Source organism: Hemicordylus capensis, chromosome 6 (genome assembly GCF_027244095.1).
Source record: "Hemicordylus capensis ecotype Gifberg chromosome 6, rHemCap1.1.pri, whole genome shotgun sequence".
In the NCBI taxonomy this organism is placed as follows: domain Eukaryota; kingdom Metazoa; phylum Chordata; class Lepidosauria; order Squamata; family Cordylidae; genus Hemicordylus; species Hemicordylus capensis.
In genome coordinates, this window is record NC_069662.1 from 73925683 (window position 1) to 73942192 (window position 16510).

Sequence of the window (16510 nt, forward strand, 5' to 3'; positions counted from 1 at the left end):
TGCAAAAGTAAACTCTGTGTAAACTGCCCTGAGCCATTTTTGGAAGGGTGGTATAGAAATCAAATAAATAAATCAAATAAAACAAATAAAATAAATAAATAAAATAAAATAAAAGTCAAAATGAAAATAAATTTAATCCAGTACCGTTGAATGGTACTGAATGTTTGACATGGGATTTTAAAAAATCATAGATGGAAATGACTTCAATTATGTGACTTCAATTACCCTCCAATATATGATTTGAGTATTCAGTTTCCCTCACATACACTGGGAAAATTTGTATACGGGTAGTGACAGAGAGGCCACATTCTAGTGATGCTAAATGACTGTGCTTTAGAACAATTGGTCGCGGAACCAACCAGAGAGAAGGCGACCTTGGACTTAATCTTGAATGATGCCCAGGACCTGGTGCGAGATGCCAGAGTTGTAGAGCCATTGGGAATAGTGACCATAGTGTGATCCAATTTGGTTTACAGTATATGCTAGTGGAGCGCTGCCAAGCAAGTCCACACAGATGTGTTGGACTTCAGAAGAGGAAACTTCTCAAAAATGAGGGGCCTGGTAAAAAGGAAGCTGAAAGGGAAAGTCAGGAGGGTCAAATCACTCCAGAAAGCATGGAACTTATTCAAAACCACAATGATAGAAGCTCAGTAGAACGTATACCAAGAAGGAGGAAAGATACCACCAAGTTCAGGAGGACGCCAGTGTGGCTAACAAGTAGAGTCAGGGAAGCTACGAATGAGAAGAAGACTTCCTTCAGAAAATGGAAGTCCTGCCAAAATGAAGAGAACGGAAAGGAACATTAACTCTGGCAAAAGAAATGCAAGGAAACAATAAGGGATGCAAAAAATGGTTTGTGGAGTATATAGCTAGAAGTGTCAAGGGGGATAACAAAAACTTCTTTAAATAGAAGCAGAAAACCTGCCGGGGGTGTGTGATTGGACCCTTAAAGGGATTATTAAGGATGTTAAGAAGACTGCAGAAAAGCTGAATGAGTTCTTTGCATCTGTTCACAGTGGAGGTCATTGACCATATCCTCACTCCGGAACTGAGCTTCTCAGGCTTGGAGGCTGAAGAACTGGGCCAATTTGAAGTGATGAGGGAGGATATAATAAACTGCCTTGAAAAACTAAAAACTAACAAATCGCCAGGGCCAGATGGCATCCACCCAAGAGTTATGAAGGAACTCAAATGTAAAATTGCTGTTTTCCTATCAACAATATGTAACTTCCCCCTACAATCAGGCTCTGTACCAGAGGGCTGGAAAGTAGCCAATGTAACTCCAATTTTCAAAAAGAACTCCAGGGGGCATCTGGGAAATTACAGGCCGGTTAGCTTAACCTCTGTACTAGGTAAATTGATGGAAAGCATACTTAAGGATAACATTGTTAAACATATAGAAGAACATGCCTTGCTGAAGGAGAAGCAGCATGGCTTCTGCAAGGGCAAGTCTTGCCTCACTAATCTTTTGGGGTTCTTTGAGAGTATCAATAGGCTTGTGGATAAACGTGATCTGGTTGACATAGAATACTTGGACTTCCAAAAAGCATTTGATACTGTTCCCCACCAAAGGCTCTTGAGTAAACTTAGCAGTCATGAGATAATGTTACAGGAATGTGTGTGGATTGGTAACTGGTTGAAGGACAGGAAACAGAGGGTAGGAATAAATTGAGAGTTTTTACAATGGAGGGAAGTAAGAAGTGCCCCCCACCCCGAGATCTGTACTGGGACCAGTTCTCTTTAACATATTCATAAATGATCTATAAGTTTGGGTAAGCAGCGAAGTAGCCATATTTGCAGATGATCCTAAACTATTTAGGGTAGTGAAATCCAGAACATATTGTGAGGAGCTCCAAAAAGATCTCTCCAAACTGGGTGAGTGAGCAACAAAATGACAAATGCATTTCATTGTAAGCAAGTGTAAAGTGATGCACATTGGGTCAAAAAACTCCAGCTTCACATATACACTGTTGAGGTCTGAGCTGTATGTGACTGATCAGGAGAGAGACCTTTCGGGTTATGGTGGACAGCTCATTTAAAGTGTCAACTCAGTGCATGGCAGCTGGCAAAACACAAATTCCATGCTAGGAATCATTAGGAAGTGTATTGAAAATAAAACGGTTAATATTATAATGCCCTTATACAAATCTATGGTGTGGCCACATTTGGAGTACTGTGTGCAGTTCTGGCCACCGTATCTTAAGAAGGACATTGTAGAACTGGAGAAGGTGCAGAAGAGGGCAACCAAGATTATCAGGGTCCTGGAACACCTTTCTTATGAGGCAAGGCTACAACACCTGGGGCTTTTTAGCTTGGAAAAGAGGTGACTATAAGGAGACATGATAAAAGTGTATAAAATTATGCATGGAGCAGAGAGAGTGGATAAAGAGAATCTCTTTCTCACACACACATTACTAGAACCAGAGGTAATCTCGTGAAACGGAAGGCCAGGAATTTTAGGACCAACAAAAGGAAGTGCTTTTTCACACTGCACATACTTAATCTATGGAATTCTCTGCCATGGGATGGCATTAGCTTGGATGGCTTTTAAAAGGGGCTTAGACAAATTCATGGAGGACAAGTCTATCGATGGCTACTAGTCTGGTGGATATAGGTCACCTCCAGCCTCAGAATCAAGATACCCTAAATACTCTAAATGCAGGGGAGCAAGAGAGGGCATGCCCTCATTTTTTTGTCTGTGGGCTTCTCAGGGACATCTGGTGGGCCCTTATGTTGGACAGGATGTTTGACTGGATGGGCCTTGGGCCCGATCCAGCAGGGCTGTTCTTATGTTCTTATGTTAGCTGGTTATGTTAGCTGGTTCAGTCACTGGTAGCTAGCAGCCCCTTAGGGGTGTGCAAGGTTCGGAGTCCCCCCCGGTCTGGAAGGGGGGGGACTGTGACTTTAAGCGGGGTGTTGGTGGTAGTACTTACCCACCCCCGCCGCGCTTCCCCCTCCGGCGCTGTTCCTTGTTAAAATCTTCTTGGGGCGACAGAGCTCCGCTCTGCCGCCCCTGCCCCCGTCGTCGCTTGCAAGGCTTTCAGAAAGACGAGCGCTAGTGGCGCGCATGTGCTCTGCACAGCAAAGTTTTGTAGTTCAAAGGATTGTCTTCCAGTTCTTTGCTTGTACTTAACTATGCTGTGTTTAAGTTTCTTGTGACTCATTTGGAATTCATTCATACATATTTATTTTATCTGCTAATACTAGATAATGTTTTCCTCTTGCATACCTTGCTGTAGCATTTAAATTATGCAATTTAGATGTTTGTTGGTAGCATTTTTGTATCATTATATCGTGTATATGTTACCAGGCTTTCAAAAGGTTAAATGTTTTCCCCGCAAAACACATTGTAACAGGTTCAATAACTGATTTGGACTTGGCTAGAGATGTAAAATTTCCTGAAATTTTGAAGTCATGGGGAAAAAAACATGGATTTCTCTCTCTCTCTGTGTGTATGTTTGTTTTTAAACTGGAAACTGGGGGAGGGGGATTGAAATACATGCATTTTTTTTCCTAGCGCCCTTTACAGAGCTAAAGTAACATTGTTTCTTTATGAGCATTTATTATGTATAACCTGCTTTGCTCACAACATTGATCATGTTTGGTATATTACATTTAGAAGTGCTGTATCGCTATCTGTAGTTTTTGCTTCTTCTGATCCTTCATTTTTATCATCTTAATTACTTACGAAACCTAATTACCTGTATTGAGACAAGCCTCTCTACCTTTTCTCATGTCCCTTTATTTCTTTATCTGGTATATTTCCAAACATAGATCATTTTCTTTCAGAATCTTGGGAGAGTAAAGGCCAGAACACCTTTCCTTATATGAATATATCTGGACACCTTTTCTTAAACATTTTATTCAAAATTCCAAAAGAAAATATTTCATAATCCATTTTCCCCTCAAGTTTTTGGGAAATTAAAAAAAAAAAGTCCTTTGGGGAAAAATGAAGAACTGTCCCTACTCCCCAAATTTTTCCAGTCCCCCCCCCCCATCTTTCACATCTCTAGACTTTACTGATATCTACAGCAGCAGAGCAACAGAGCTCTGTACCTAAACAGGGGAATTAGCCCAGACTTGCAATCCTGCCAATAGGAGCCTTATTCATCCAGGGGAAAAGAATCTGTTGCTGAATTGGTTAGGCTGGGCTGCTAGGAAGTAGATTTGTGCACCAGAAAAAATATTGTATTGAATTTGACATGATATGATCTGGCATTAAGAATGTTCAGATTCTGAATTAACACCTCCTTTAATGTTGAATCGTGTCAGAATTTTAGTCAGAAATTCAGATTTAAATTGGAATCCCTCCCATAGGGATCAATGATAAACCAAAAAAATTAATAACTCCAGAATGCCTGGCAGAAAGCTGTCAAATTGGCCATGGTTTTCCTACATGATGATATCACTGAGTGTGTGTGCTTTCCAAGAAGATTGGCCCACTCACTGATTGTTAATAGGCACTTTTTAAAAAAGTGCTATACATTGCTTGTTTCATAACAAAAAGTTATCAAAAGTACAGAAATGGAAGCCCCCACTCTGACCATCATTCAAGCCTTATATGGAGGAAACTGCCCCTTGCCTTCATAGAAAAAGAATAATACCCCACTTTTTGTACCCCATAGTATAACTCTGGAATGGCTGTGCAGAAAGTCCTCAGAACTCATATAGTCATAGCATATGATGGTTGCATTAAATGTGTTGACTTTCAAGGAGATAATTAAAAATCAATGGGTGGACTGATTAAAAAAATGTTTTATGGTAGAAACAGTTACAAAAAGTACAGCAAAAGAATCCACTCTGACAATCCTGACAGTCCCAGCATAGCTCCAACACAATAGAGAATGAATTCCTCCATTTCTGATATACTAGAACTCTATGAAAATTGTGGCAGAATTAATTCTGATAGTGGTACAATTAGATCTGATTGTATTGTCATAACTATCCTACTGCACACCCCTACTAGGAGGAATTTGGGAGCTAAAGCCCAAGCAGAAGCAGCCTTATACCTAACGGCAACAGAAGCTTCCTATATTACTTTTCACTACTTTGCAAAGGTCTATGGCTGAGGACAGTAAAACTAATACTACTTTTCACTACTTGGATAGTTAAAACCTGAATAGGGAAGTAAAAATATATTAATTGCTAGATATGAGTTCAAAAGCCCCCAGTAGTGAACATGGGATTGTAGCCAAAGATTACTTTCCTTCAAAAGAGGACGCCATGACAACCCATTTAAAGTTCCAATAGATGGCATTGCATAGTGTCTAGTATATTACAAAGATACATTTCTAAGCCATTATCTTTCACACACTGAAGAAATGAGGAAAAAAATAAACTAGGAAACGTCCCATGATCTTTACCCTAGGGCTGACCTGCCATTGAGTTGCAGTCAGGCAGTAGCTTCAGTCAATGGATTGAACAAGATGTAGGCAACACCCAGACTACTGCTGCCTCCTCTGCTGCTCCTCCCTTCATGCTACTGCTGCTGCTAATCTCTCTGCCCCCCCCACCGCCTTTTGAAAAGACAGGGAGTGGGAGATGAAGCAGCAGGAAATCTATACCTCCAGTGGCTCTGTTTCCTGCCCTTTTTAGCTTAAAAACAAAACAAAACGGGGGGAGTGGGGAGACCAGCATCACAGGAGTGGCAGTGGTGCTTTCCCACTGTTACCATCACCAGGTAAGAAGGGTGTGTGGAGGGAAAGGCACAGGTGTGGAGAAGTTTCCCAGCTGACCAAAGAGGCACCTTTGGTCAGTGGTGATTTGCTTTATTTAGCAGGGGGAGAGCAGCTGGTGCTATCCAGTGGTCCCTCTGATTTTTTCCATCTCTGTGCAGAATGAGTTTTGTTCTGGGTGGCAGTATCAAGGCACTGTGTGCACACATGCATTTAGAGTGGGGCCTTCCTAATTCAACCTGAGGGGGAATCTAAAATTAACCAAGTTGACATCAGAAAACTTGTGAGCATGCGCACACCTTAGAGGGAACAGTGTCCCTATCCATTCCCAGCGCAGTACCCCTCCAGTAGCTGTTGCTGGTGTCTATCTTGTGTTTCTTTTTTAGATTGTGAGCCCTTTGGGGACAGAGTAGCCATTTTATTTATTTATTTATATCTATGTAAACCGCTTTGGGGACTTTTAATGAAAAGCAGTATATAAATATTTGTCATATTCGTAAGGGGTGCAGGGAAGGGGCGGTTTGTTGGTGGGGAGTGAAGAAGAACCTTTACAGGTGTGAGGAGAAGAAGAGAATTCCCTCTCTAGTGCCCTTTGCATGCCATGGAGAATGGGCTTTGGCAGGACTAGCGGGTGGAGAGGAGGAGAGTTACCCCTGCTAACTGGGCAAAGAGGCACCTTTTAACGTGGTGATTCTCTTTATTTAGCAGGGGGAGAGTAACTGGCCCTGTCCACCCTCAGCACAGTGCCTCCAGTGACTGTTGCTGGTGTCTGTCCTATGTTTCTTTTTAGGTTGTGAGCCCTTCGGAGACAGGGTTCCATCTTATTTGTTTGTTATATCTTTGTGTAAACTGCCCTGAGCCATTTTTGGAAGGGCGGTATAGAAATCGAATGAATGGATGAGAGGATGCTGTGACCCTGGGAGGACAATTCTTCCATAGCATGCTTTGTGTGCCACAGGATTTAGACTCATGGAAGGACAAGGAAACATTTCTTGGTGGCACATTTTTTCATGCCCTGGCTACAGGGATGGGGCAGCTGCTCACCAAGCCACTTCAGGAACGGGTGGAGCTGGGCCTGCTTTACCCCAACAGTGTTCAAAACCTCTGCAGCACATTCTACAGTCTCCACATATTCTAGTATGGATAAGTAGGGCTGTTAAAATTTGAATGAAGAAAATTCAAGTTCTGGGGGGGGGGACCAAAGTCTATATAATTATTCAGAAATGTTTGTTTTCACTAGATCCAGCTTTTGATTTCAGCATACTTTTTTTTGCGTGTAGCAGCAAAGTCTCTTTACTATCTTGTGGAAACTTGTATGTCCCTTTCCTCTGATTCCTCCATTGTAGCCGTCACGTCTGTTCTTGCATTGTTCCTTACTTTAGTAGTAGTTCATGACGGTCTTAATTATTTAATTAGGATGTGTAAAAAATAGTGCATTTTGTTGAGCAGTACTTTAAACACCTCATATAATTTAAGTATGTGTAGATACAATTTAATTAGATTATGTTGTGAATATACTAAACATACCTGTCCTCCTTCATTTACCCCCTGCTAGCTTTTGGTAATGCTTCTCTCTCTTTTTGTTTGTTTGTTTCTAGAATGTACTTTTTAGTTGCATTAACAGAAATGAAAGTAAGTATACTTCTAAAAATGTTTTTTGAGCATTTCAGTCTTTCCCAACTTCATTTCCCTTTTCTCCTGTGTTTTTCATAATTTGTTATAAGAAGATTATAAGATATATCTGTTTCACAACTGCATGTTGCAGCATGATGGCAATGTAGAAGCTCAAACAAAACACACACACACACACACACACACACACACACACACACACACACACACTTATATATATTCTCTTAAATGTACCCATCGCTAATCCCATGAATAGCAGCTCTCACGAGAGGTCGCAAGCAGCTGCCGATAGCAATGGGGACAGGTGAGAGGAAGAATATGGATGTCGTGGTGGCAGCTGAAGAAAACTGCTGGCCGAAGAAAACCACGAGCAGGAGGGGGCTGCGGCAGGCGGGCACCTGGCCATGACTGGCACCTGGATGTGGCCAGAAAACTGTGGTGGGGGCAGGCAGCAGGAAAGAAGATGGGGGAGGGCAGGGAAGAGGAAGAAGGCAGCTCCTGGTGGGTGGGGAGAGAAGGCGGCAGCCCTGGCTGCTGGCGGGGGGAGAAGAAGGTAGTGGAGGTCCAGACAGCGGGCCGGCAAACTAGAGGTGCAGATGCTCTGCACCCAGCCCAGCTAGTATAAAATATTTTCTGTAGACATTTCAGGCATGTTTGTCTAAAATCCTTTAACTTATAGGCCACATGCAAATTTGCAACCAATATAAATATAGTACTTTACATCCAAGATAGCTAATATGTCTATAGAATACAATAATGTATGTTGGCCCTAGTTGTGACTTTTTAAATTTATTGTTTTGTCTGTGTATTTTTCCCCAGTGGGATCAGTTTGTTGCAGTTACGCAGGCCATCACACAAACTGCCGAGAATATTGCCAAGCAATCTTTCGAACAGACTCTTCTCCAGGTCCTTCCCAAATAAAAGCTGTTGAAAGTTACTGTGCCTCAGTTAGTCCTCAGTTAATTCATTGTGTGAACAACTACACACAGTCCTATCCTATGAGAAACTCAACAGATAGTAAGTATGAGAAGAATGAAAATTTTGCACACTCACTGAGGTATCTATAATATAAGTATTATTTTCTATTATAATTCACATATTAATTCCTTTTTTAATTCATACAGTTCTGTATATTCGTGTTTAAAATTAAAGTGAAGAAATAGTTGATTATCCTTTATGTGGTTTTTGCTTAACTACTATAATTTTTAAAAATATGATTGGTGTTATTTTGACACTGCTTCATAAAGACAATTAGGCAACAACACTTATCTGAGCAGGGTTGCACTCCATTTTAAGGATCGGTTTGGGAGTGGTGATAGATCAAACATTACTGGAAGCCCAAATGGCTTCCTTGGCATTTAGCACTTTCCATCAATTAAGTCTGGTGTACCAGCTGCAGCCATTCCTGAACAGACGTAGCCTTCCCATAAGTTCTCCATGCCCTTGTAACCTCCAGACAGGAGTGTTGCAATGTATTGAACATGGAGGGATGCCTTTGAATAATTTTCAAGAAGTCTTCAAAGGCAGCCATCCACATTCAACACATTGCCATAATAACAATTCTGACATAACAATTACTACTGAAGTTTCTAAGCAGTACAAAATACAGTTGCTAGGTTACTAACTGGGACTATATATAGTGGGGCAGCAAGTGGATGGTATTGTGCATTTGGGGCTACAAGCATGAGATGTGGCAGAAATGTCAGATATGTATGGGTTTAGAAAGTAGGGGGCGCGTCCCCACGCCCACCCACCCCAATTCCCAATATAGTATGGTGGCTAGAAATCCAATATGGCATCAAACAATTAAATGTTTAAGACCACCAGAATCATTCAAATGCCTGAGATTTGGCAGACCTGTTGTCAGATATGTATAGTTCTCGAAAGTAAAGGTGCCTCCCCGCAAATTCAATGACAGCTAGAAATGAAATATGGTTGCTAAATATAAATATGGTGTTACAATATTACATGTTAAAAATAATCAGTTTCATAGTGATACGGACCTGAGATCTGGCAGAAATGTCAGATGTTTATGGTTTTTGAAAGTAACTTTAGGTCATAAGGTTTAGACATACAATAAATCCAATTGGGAGGCTAAAATTCCAATATTGTACCTAAAAATAATTATGGCATGATATTAAATGTTTAAAATCTTCAGAATCATTCAAATAGTTATATAAAATTGAAAAAAAATATCATTCAGATTGTGTGGAATACATTTTAATTGATAGAATGGAACATCAGAATTTTCAGCAGAACACGTTTCTGAAGAAATTGAGCTATTATATCTTAACCATCATTAAGAATGCTTACATTACTGTATGGTTCATTTGAATGGTTATGAGCAGAAGTAAACCTGTTAGAATAATTAAACAAGGTACTTAAATGGCAAAGTTAACTTAAAGGATTAGTGAAAACAAACACATGTGATAGCTTTCTACTCCAAGCATGTACAACTGCACACAGGGGCGTAACTATAATAGGGCAAGGGGAGACAGTTGTCTGGGGGCCCCCTGCCTTGGGGCTCCCCAGAGGCAAGTCACATGACTGACTCCCCCAGCTGCGCACCCACCTGGGCTTCCTTCAGTTGTATTCATCTTCCGAAACTGATGTGAGTGTTAAGACCTGGAGGTACCAGAACAGCATGTCTTTCTCTAGTACCATTAAATGACTTGCATCGTCCATAATTTACAAAACCTTTTAAAAATAATTTAGGATTATGTTCTATTGTGGCACATAGGAGATTATATATATATATAGAGAGAGAGAGAATGAATGAATGAATGAATGTTACTATGCTTTTTGTTACCACTATTCAGCCTCATTTAAGATTTCTTTACTTCATGGGCTGAGCTTCAGTGGGGGGGTGGCATTTTAAAATCTTGTCTCTGGGCCCACTCCAACCTTGCTACGCTCCTGGCTGCACAGTCCACTGCAGTCAAGACCACTTTTGAAACACACACACCTTCCTTCCAGTCAGTCTTGCAGACTCATTTCCCAGGCTCCTTGCAGCATTCCAGTGGAATGTTGTCCAAAAGTGGAAGTGTTGTCCAAAGGATTTTCCATGTTCCTCTCTCTTTTTTCCATCCCCACTCAGCAGGACTTGCTGTTTTTGGTTGGCGTGCAGTTGCTTGGCCCCATTCTATTCCTGACTGTTATGCAGCCCGTTTTGAGAGGAATAGCAAAATAAGTTAACTGTTTTTGTGTGAAAAGTTCCAGGCTTCCATCATCTACATGCATGGCTGTACTACTTCTGTCATACATGATTACCACAAACCTGTCTAAGATTTGAAGATCTTGGTCTTCTGTCACTGCCTGGCACTGACTCAGTTTTGTAAACACACTTGACATGTTATCAAACACTTCTTCCATGCACGCCATGCAGACTTCTTGCTTTTGCCATGAAAGGATGATATATCACACCCAGTAAATGCATGGAAGGGTAGTCACCTAATTTTTTCAGGCCCTAATGAGTCAGCGACTTCATGGACAGGAATCCATCAATGCTTTGTAGGGATGTGCAATTCAATTCATGCCAAATCAGGGGCGATATGCGGATTCAACTGCAAATCATGTCACCCCTTAAATGAAGGGACTAATTCAAGGTTTAATCAAATCTGTCCCGATTCAGCACAAGTTGATTCGTGCAATTCATTCAGCCATTTTGGTGGGCTTTCCCCCTTTGCTGATTGGTTTTGTGGCACGGGCTTCCGATTGTTTTGAGATCTCCTTGCTTCTTGGTTGGCTTGTCATTAAAATCAAGTGTTGGAATGGGCAACTGTGCCCCCATTGGCTGGGGGGAGGGAGGGAGGAATACTTTTGGAAGGAATTTCAAAATATATTCAAAGGGGCTGGGAGGCAGAGAGAGAGAGAGAGAGAGAGCGCCCTTATGCAAGAAGAGGATACATCAAGATGGGGTAAGGAAGGAAGATTAAAAGGTTTTTCCAGTTTGGTGCTGTGTTGGTTCCTGCTACCCTTCTCCTCAAACCTTTTCCTCGGGCATGTCTCATCTCCCGTTTTCAGACTGTTGTGCAAGTACACATAAAATACAGTATCACACATCTTGTATGTCATAGAATATCTCTCCACTTCACAGAGAAACACATCCTTTACATCACTATCAAATGTTATTCCTGTTCTCTGCAGTGGTAGACTACTCACCAGTGCTGACCCATCCACTATATTGTCATCTGTTGGTGGTTCTTTCTGTAGCACTCTGATATCAGCTTCAATAATTTCAATCATTTGAGATTTATCACAGCTGTGAAGTTTGCCATTGTCACTGAGTAGGCTGGAGAGGACTGGTTTTCATACTTTTAAAACTCTTTCAAATTCAGGTTTCTGTGCTGACAAGATAAAGAGTCATGAGAAAAGGTTGTGATCTTCCTTCATTGTAGCCTGTGGCTCAATGACTTGCTGCTTGAAGAAACCCAATTTGTCTTCCTTACTAGGTCAATAGAGTTTTTTGTCTTCATTGTCTCACCATGAATGAGTTGACCTGTTCCCTACCTGTGCTGTAATGTCAGCAAATCATGTCAGCAAAACTCTGATCTGCAATATCTCAGGTGTGGAGAACAAGTAGGTCTATTGAGTCTTCTGTGAAAGGCTACCCCATTTCCAGAATCACATTCCTGAACTTGCACACTCTATCAAAGAATGTTTGTTGAGCTTGCCCACACTGTTCGTGGTGACTGCTGCTGCTACCTCTTCTTCTTAGCCTTTTGATACTGGAGGCAGTCTCATATTCATTCAGTAGCAGCTCACCTCAGGTCCAACAATCATCCACTGCCAAAGTGCTGATGGATTCTCAGTTACATCAGTTGCTCCTCCATCACGTTTAAGAACTTTATTTGCCTGCTGGTGCACTTGATCAAGCGGTAGAGCTGAGTATTTCTCAGATTTGTGAACCACAAAATTTCCTCTTTGGAATTGTTCTGCTATCTGTATGTGCCGTTCTTCCAGTGACATCATCTCTCTAAGGTGGATGGGGAAGCCAATGGAAATAGTTGGAATTGTTGTTAGCAAAAAAGTATGGTATCTGTTCAGATAATGCCGTTCAGTGGAGTGTTACACGAGGGCTGATTGAAATACTTTGAATACAGTTGTTCTGTTGCATTCAGATGTGCAAAACAGAAGGGAAATATGCATTTTCTTAACATGGCCATGTTAATTTAGCAATGTCATGTTTATTTTCAGCCACCATCGTGCATTTTTGGGGTGCCCACCATTACTTTATAAAACCATTCATATCTGACAACATGACTGCCAAATCTCAGGCCTGTATCACTATTTGAATGATTCTGGTGATCTTAAACATTTAATATTGCAGCACTATATTTGATTTCTAGCCATCATATTGGATTTTTGGAGGGACCCCTCCCGCTTACTTTTTAAAATCACACATCTGACAACATTTCTGCAAAATCGCATGCTTTGTAGACCAAAGTGCACAATTCAGCTTATTTTAGCCATTTATCTGCTCCACTAATGGCACTAGCTTCGGTCCATTTCTGGGCACAATTGAAAGTGCTGGTGATCTCCTCTAAAGCCCCAAACTGCTTGGGGCTTTGTACTTTAAGGACTGCCTTCATCCACATGAGCCCATCTGAACTTTACAGTCATCTTTAGAGGCTCTCCTCTCACTGCCTTCTGAAGTTAGGCAGGTTGTGAGCAGAAAACAAGATTTCTCAGTTGTGAAATGCCTTTTTCAGAGAGGTGTGCCTGGCATCAAATCTGATCACTTTCTGGTGCCAGATGAGGAGCTTTTTGTTTGTCCAGGTCTTCCAGCATATCACTGAAGCTGATTGTAACTGATGGTTTCTTTTATTGTGACTGTCAGATTTTATTAGTCAGCTGTTCTGTGCTTAACATTTTCCATCAGGTATTTATTGTTTTGTATTTTACTATTCTGTGTTTGTGAGCTACCCTGATAGTTTTTAAATGAAGGAAGGTATGTAAGCTTTTAAAATAAATTAAATGCTTATATTTTGTTTACTATTTAGGTTTATACTGCTGTGATAGAGCAGAAGCGTATGCCTGCCAAACTGCTTGTAAAAGAATTCTGATGTCAATGAAAACTGAACATGAAATTGTGGATGGACTTATTGAAAGCTGTAAAACAAAGCCTCTGCCACAAGACCCTCTCTGGCAATGCTTTCTGGAGGGCTCAAGATCTGTTCACCCTGGGGTCACTGTACACCCTCCACCTTCGACAGGCCTGGATGGTGCTAAATTGCATTGCTGTTCCAAAGCAAATACTTCCACTTGTAGGTCAGTATATATATTTTCTCTATTTTCAACTTCCACAGGCCTTAGCAAAAATCACCCCCCGCATCATTTCCAGCATTCTGTTTGTTAATGTTTAAATGAACACTTCATTTGTTTGGCTTGCCCATGTAGATGACGACTAGTACAAATATTTATATACTGCTTTTCAACAAAAATTCCCAAAATGGTTTACAGAGAGAGAGAGAGAGAGAGAGAAATAAATATGGATGGATGGATAGACTAAACTATTAGAAAGCTCTGTCATTTGGCCAATTTCAAGGAAATCCAGATATTTCTCTGTGAGGGTGAATGTGGAACAGTATGTGTTAGGGGCATGCCTTGGCAGTTACATTGGCATAACATTAGCCTTTGGATAGGGTGGCATAGCAATGTAATAAATAAATAATAATAAATAATAATAGTCATGTGAAATGAGCCATCCTTATGTCAAATATAAGATTATTTCCAGGATAATGAAATTGGTTGCACAAGCCTCTGTACAGCAGTATTCCACTGTAATAGAATACCTCTTCACAACAGAGTATTTTAAATACTGTTAGAACAGTAAGTGGTTTGTTTTGTTGTATGTGCACTTTAAATTTTATTTTTTATTGAAAAGATAAAGAAGGACCAATACGACACAATTCATGTATTTTATTTCTTGTCTCTTCAAGAGTTGATGATATATAAGATAATATTTGTAAATTTTGATGATTTTCAAAGTTAATTCTCCTCCCCTAATTGTTATTGTTTAAAATTATTAATATGCAGAGTACCATTTATTAAATTATAGATTATTTTTTCTATTTACTGAGTTTCCCGTCTTTAACCAACACAGTTTTTGCTACAAGAAGAAGATTTAATTTGATCACCTTCTTTTACTATACAGTCATTCCTCGCCAACCACAAAGGTTCCTTTCTGGGAAAGCCTTGCGGTTGGTGAGTTTGTGGTCGATGAGCCATTGAAATCAATGGCAAACAAGGAGTTGGGGGATTGCTGTCGCAAAAAGACCGAAAAATACATTAAAAATAGAAAAAAAATTCCCCACAAATTACCAGGAGTGAGTAAGAGGAATAAAGGGGACCCCTGAAAATGACCCCCAAAAATCACAACCTTCCCCCCAAATTGCCAAAAAATCTTTCCAAATTGCAGATACTCAGGTCACAGTTGGCGAGACCTGCCACAATTTCCCGCTCGCGGATACTCAACATTGCAATTGGGAGACCCGTGGTTGGTGAGGGATGACTATATTCAGTTATCCAAGGACAACTGTAACAGAATTCTTCATTCAAATATAGCCTGATATGAGAAAAACAGGATGATCCTAAGCACTTGCTCAGGTCAGGCCTTCTGAATTTAATGGGACTTAACTCCCTCATAAGTGTGCATAGAACTGTAGCTTCCCTCTGATAACCATATCCCCAAATCTCTCCATCTTTCAAATGATCATGTATTAAAAAGATTCCCCATATCTATTAATTTCTACATCTTCTGTAGTCTTCATTTATTCTCCAATACAGGAAAACCGTATTTTGGACAATAAAATATATGAGTTATAGCATGTTGTTATCCTGTCTTACTAAAAGAAAATTATGTTATTCCTTTGTGTGTGCTTCCCCCCTTAGAGAATTATGCACTAAACTTTATAGCAGCAGCTGGGGCAATACGCAGAGCTGGCAAGAATTTGATCGTATTTGTGAGTACAGTGCAGTCGAGGTTTCCATGTTGACCTGTTTAGCAGATGTACGTGAACCTTGTCAGCTGGGCTGTAGAAATCTTTCTTACTGCACTAATTTTAATAACAGGTAGGAACAGTTCACTAAACATTTTTAATAGTTAAAAGTGTAATTTTATCTTAGTAGGAATTGATTTGGTTCTTGTGGTTCGGGGCAATGGATTAGTCCCTTTTGAACATGGACAGTTTAAAGGGGATGCTGAGGGACTTTCTTGGGTGCAGAGAAGAAAGAATTGGCTCCTCGTTCAACCTTTAACCTCCTAGCTAATTGTGAACTTGGAGCATTCCCTGCAATTACAGAATTTCATGTATGCCTCAAAATATTGTGAAGCTTGGATAACAGTGACCTTGCACACTCCCATTAAATTACAATACATGACCAATTCATCATATACTATTCTGTACTCTGAAAAGTTAGAGGAGATTGACAGCAGAATTGAATAGAGAGATTTATAGGTTGAGCATTTTGGTTTCTGCCTTCATCAGCAACTGTTGGCTTTAGACGTAACACTCTGAGAGCTTGGCGTCAGTTGTAGCTGAAGGGTTCTGTGGCAGGTAGATAGGTGAGTCTTAACTTAATTGACAGATGTTCATTGAGTTAAGGCATTGTCCTTCAGACTGAGATCAAAAGGTTTCAGAATCTAACTCATATAGTTGTATATTGTGGACCGCCCTGAGCTGTATCGGAAGGGCGGTATATAAATCAAATCAATCAATCAATCAATCAATCAATATTCTTTGTGCAATCTTTGCTCATAGCACTTTACAAGCAATGAGAAGATAGGTCCCTGTCTTATTGGACTCTCTCATTATGTGTTTCTTGTTAGATTTGCAGGGACTGTTTTACACATATCCATTACTGGCTTTGGTGTGTTTTCTTCTCATTTTGTTGAATTATGCACAATCGTTTTAAAAGACAGCTTCAGAGTGGCTTGTATACTGTTGACACATAGCACCCACATTTCAGCTGTCTATTTCCAGAGCCATACCTTATAATAAAGTTGTGCCCTTGAGTCGGTATCGACTCCTGGCAACCACAGAGCCCTGTGGTTTTCTTTGGTAGAATACAGGAGGGGTTTACCATTGCCTCTTCCTGTGCAGTGTGAGATGATGCCTTTCAGCACCTTCCTATATTGCTGCTGCCCGATACAGGTGTTTCCCATGGGAAATTTAAAAAACAGTCTCTGTACTCTTTTTCTA

At 40.5% G+C, this 16510-nt stretch overlaps 1 protein-coding gene across 6 annotated transcripts in view; it reads left to right on the forward strand.

The window, feature by feature from the left end:
* The window catches only part of RECK (reversion inducing cysteine rich protein with kazal motifs), a 95586-nt gene that overhangs the window by 41296 nt on the left and 37780 nt on the right, over positions 1-16510 (forward strand). For 4 of the 6 annotated variants that reach the window (XM_053263462.1, XM_053263466.1, XM_053263463.1 and 1 more), the window contains 4 exons: positions 7274-7307; positions 8127-8324; positions 13310-13577; positions 15201-15380. In XM_053263462.1, coding sequence (XP_053119437.1) covers positions 7274-7307; positions 8127-8324; positions 13310-13577; positions 15201-15380 — 680 coding nt within the window. Of the gene's footprint in view, positions 1-6380; positions 6391-7273; positions 7308-8126; positions 8325-13309; positions 13578-15200; positions 15381-16510 lie in introns of all 6 variants that reach the window. The other 2 variants (XM_053263467.1, XM_053263464.1) reach the window with 2 other exon arrangements.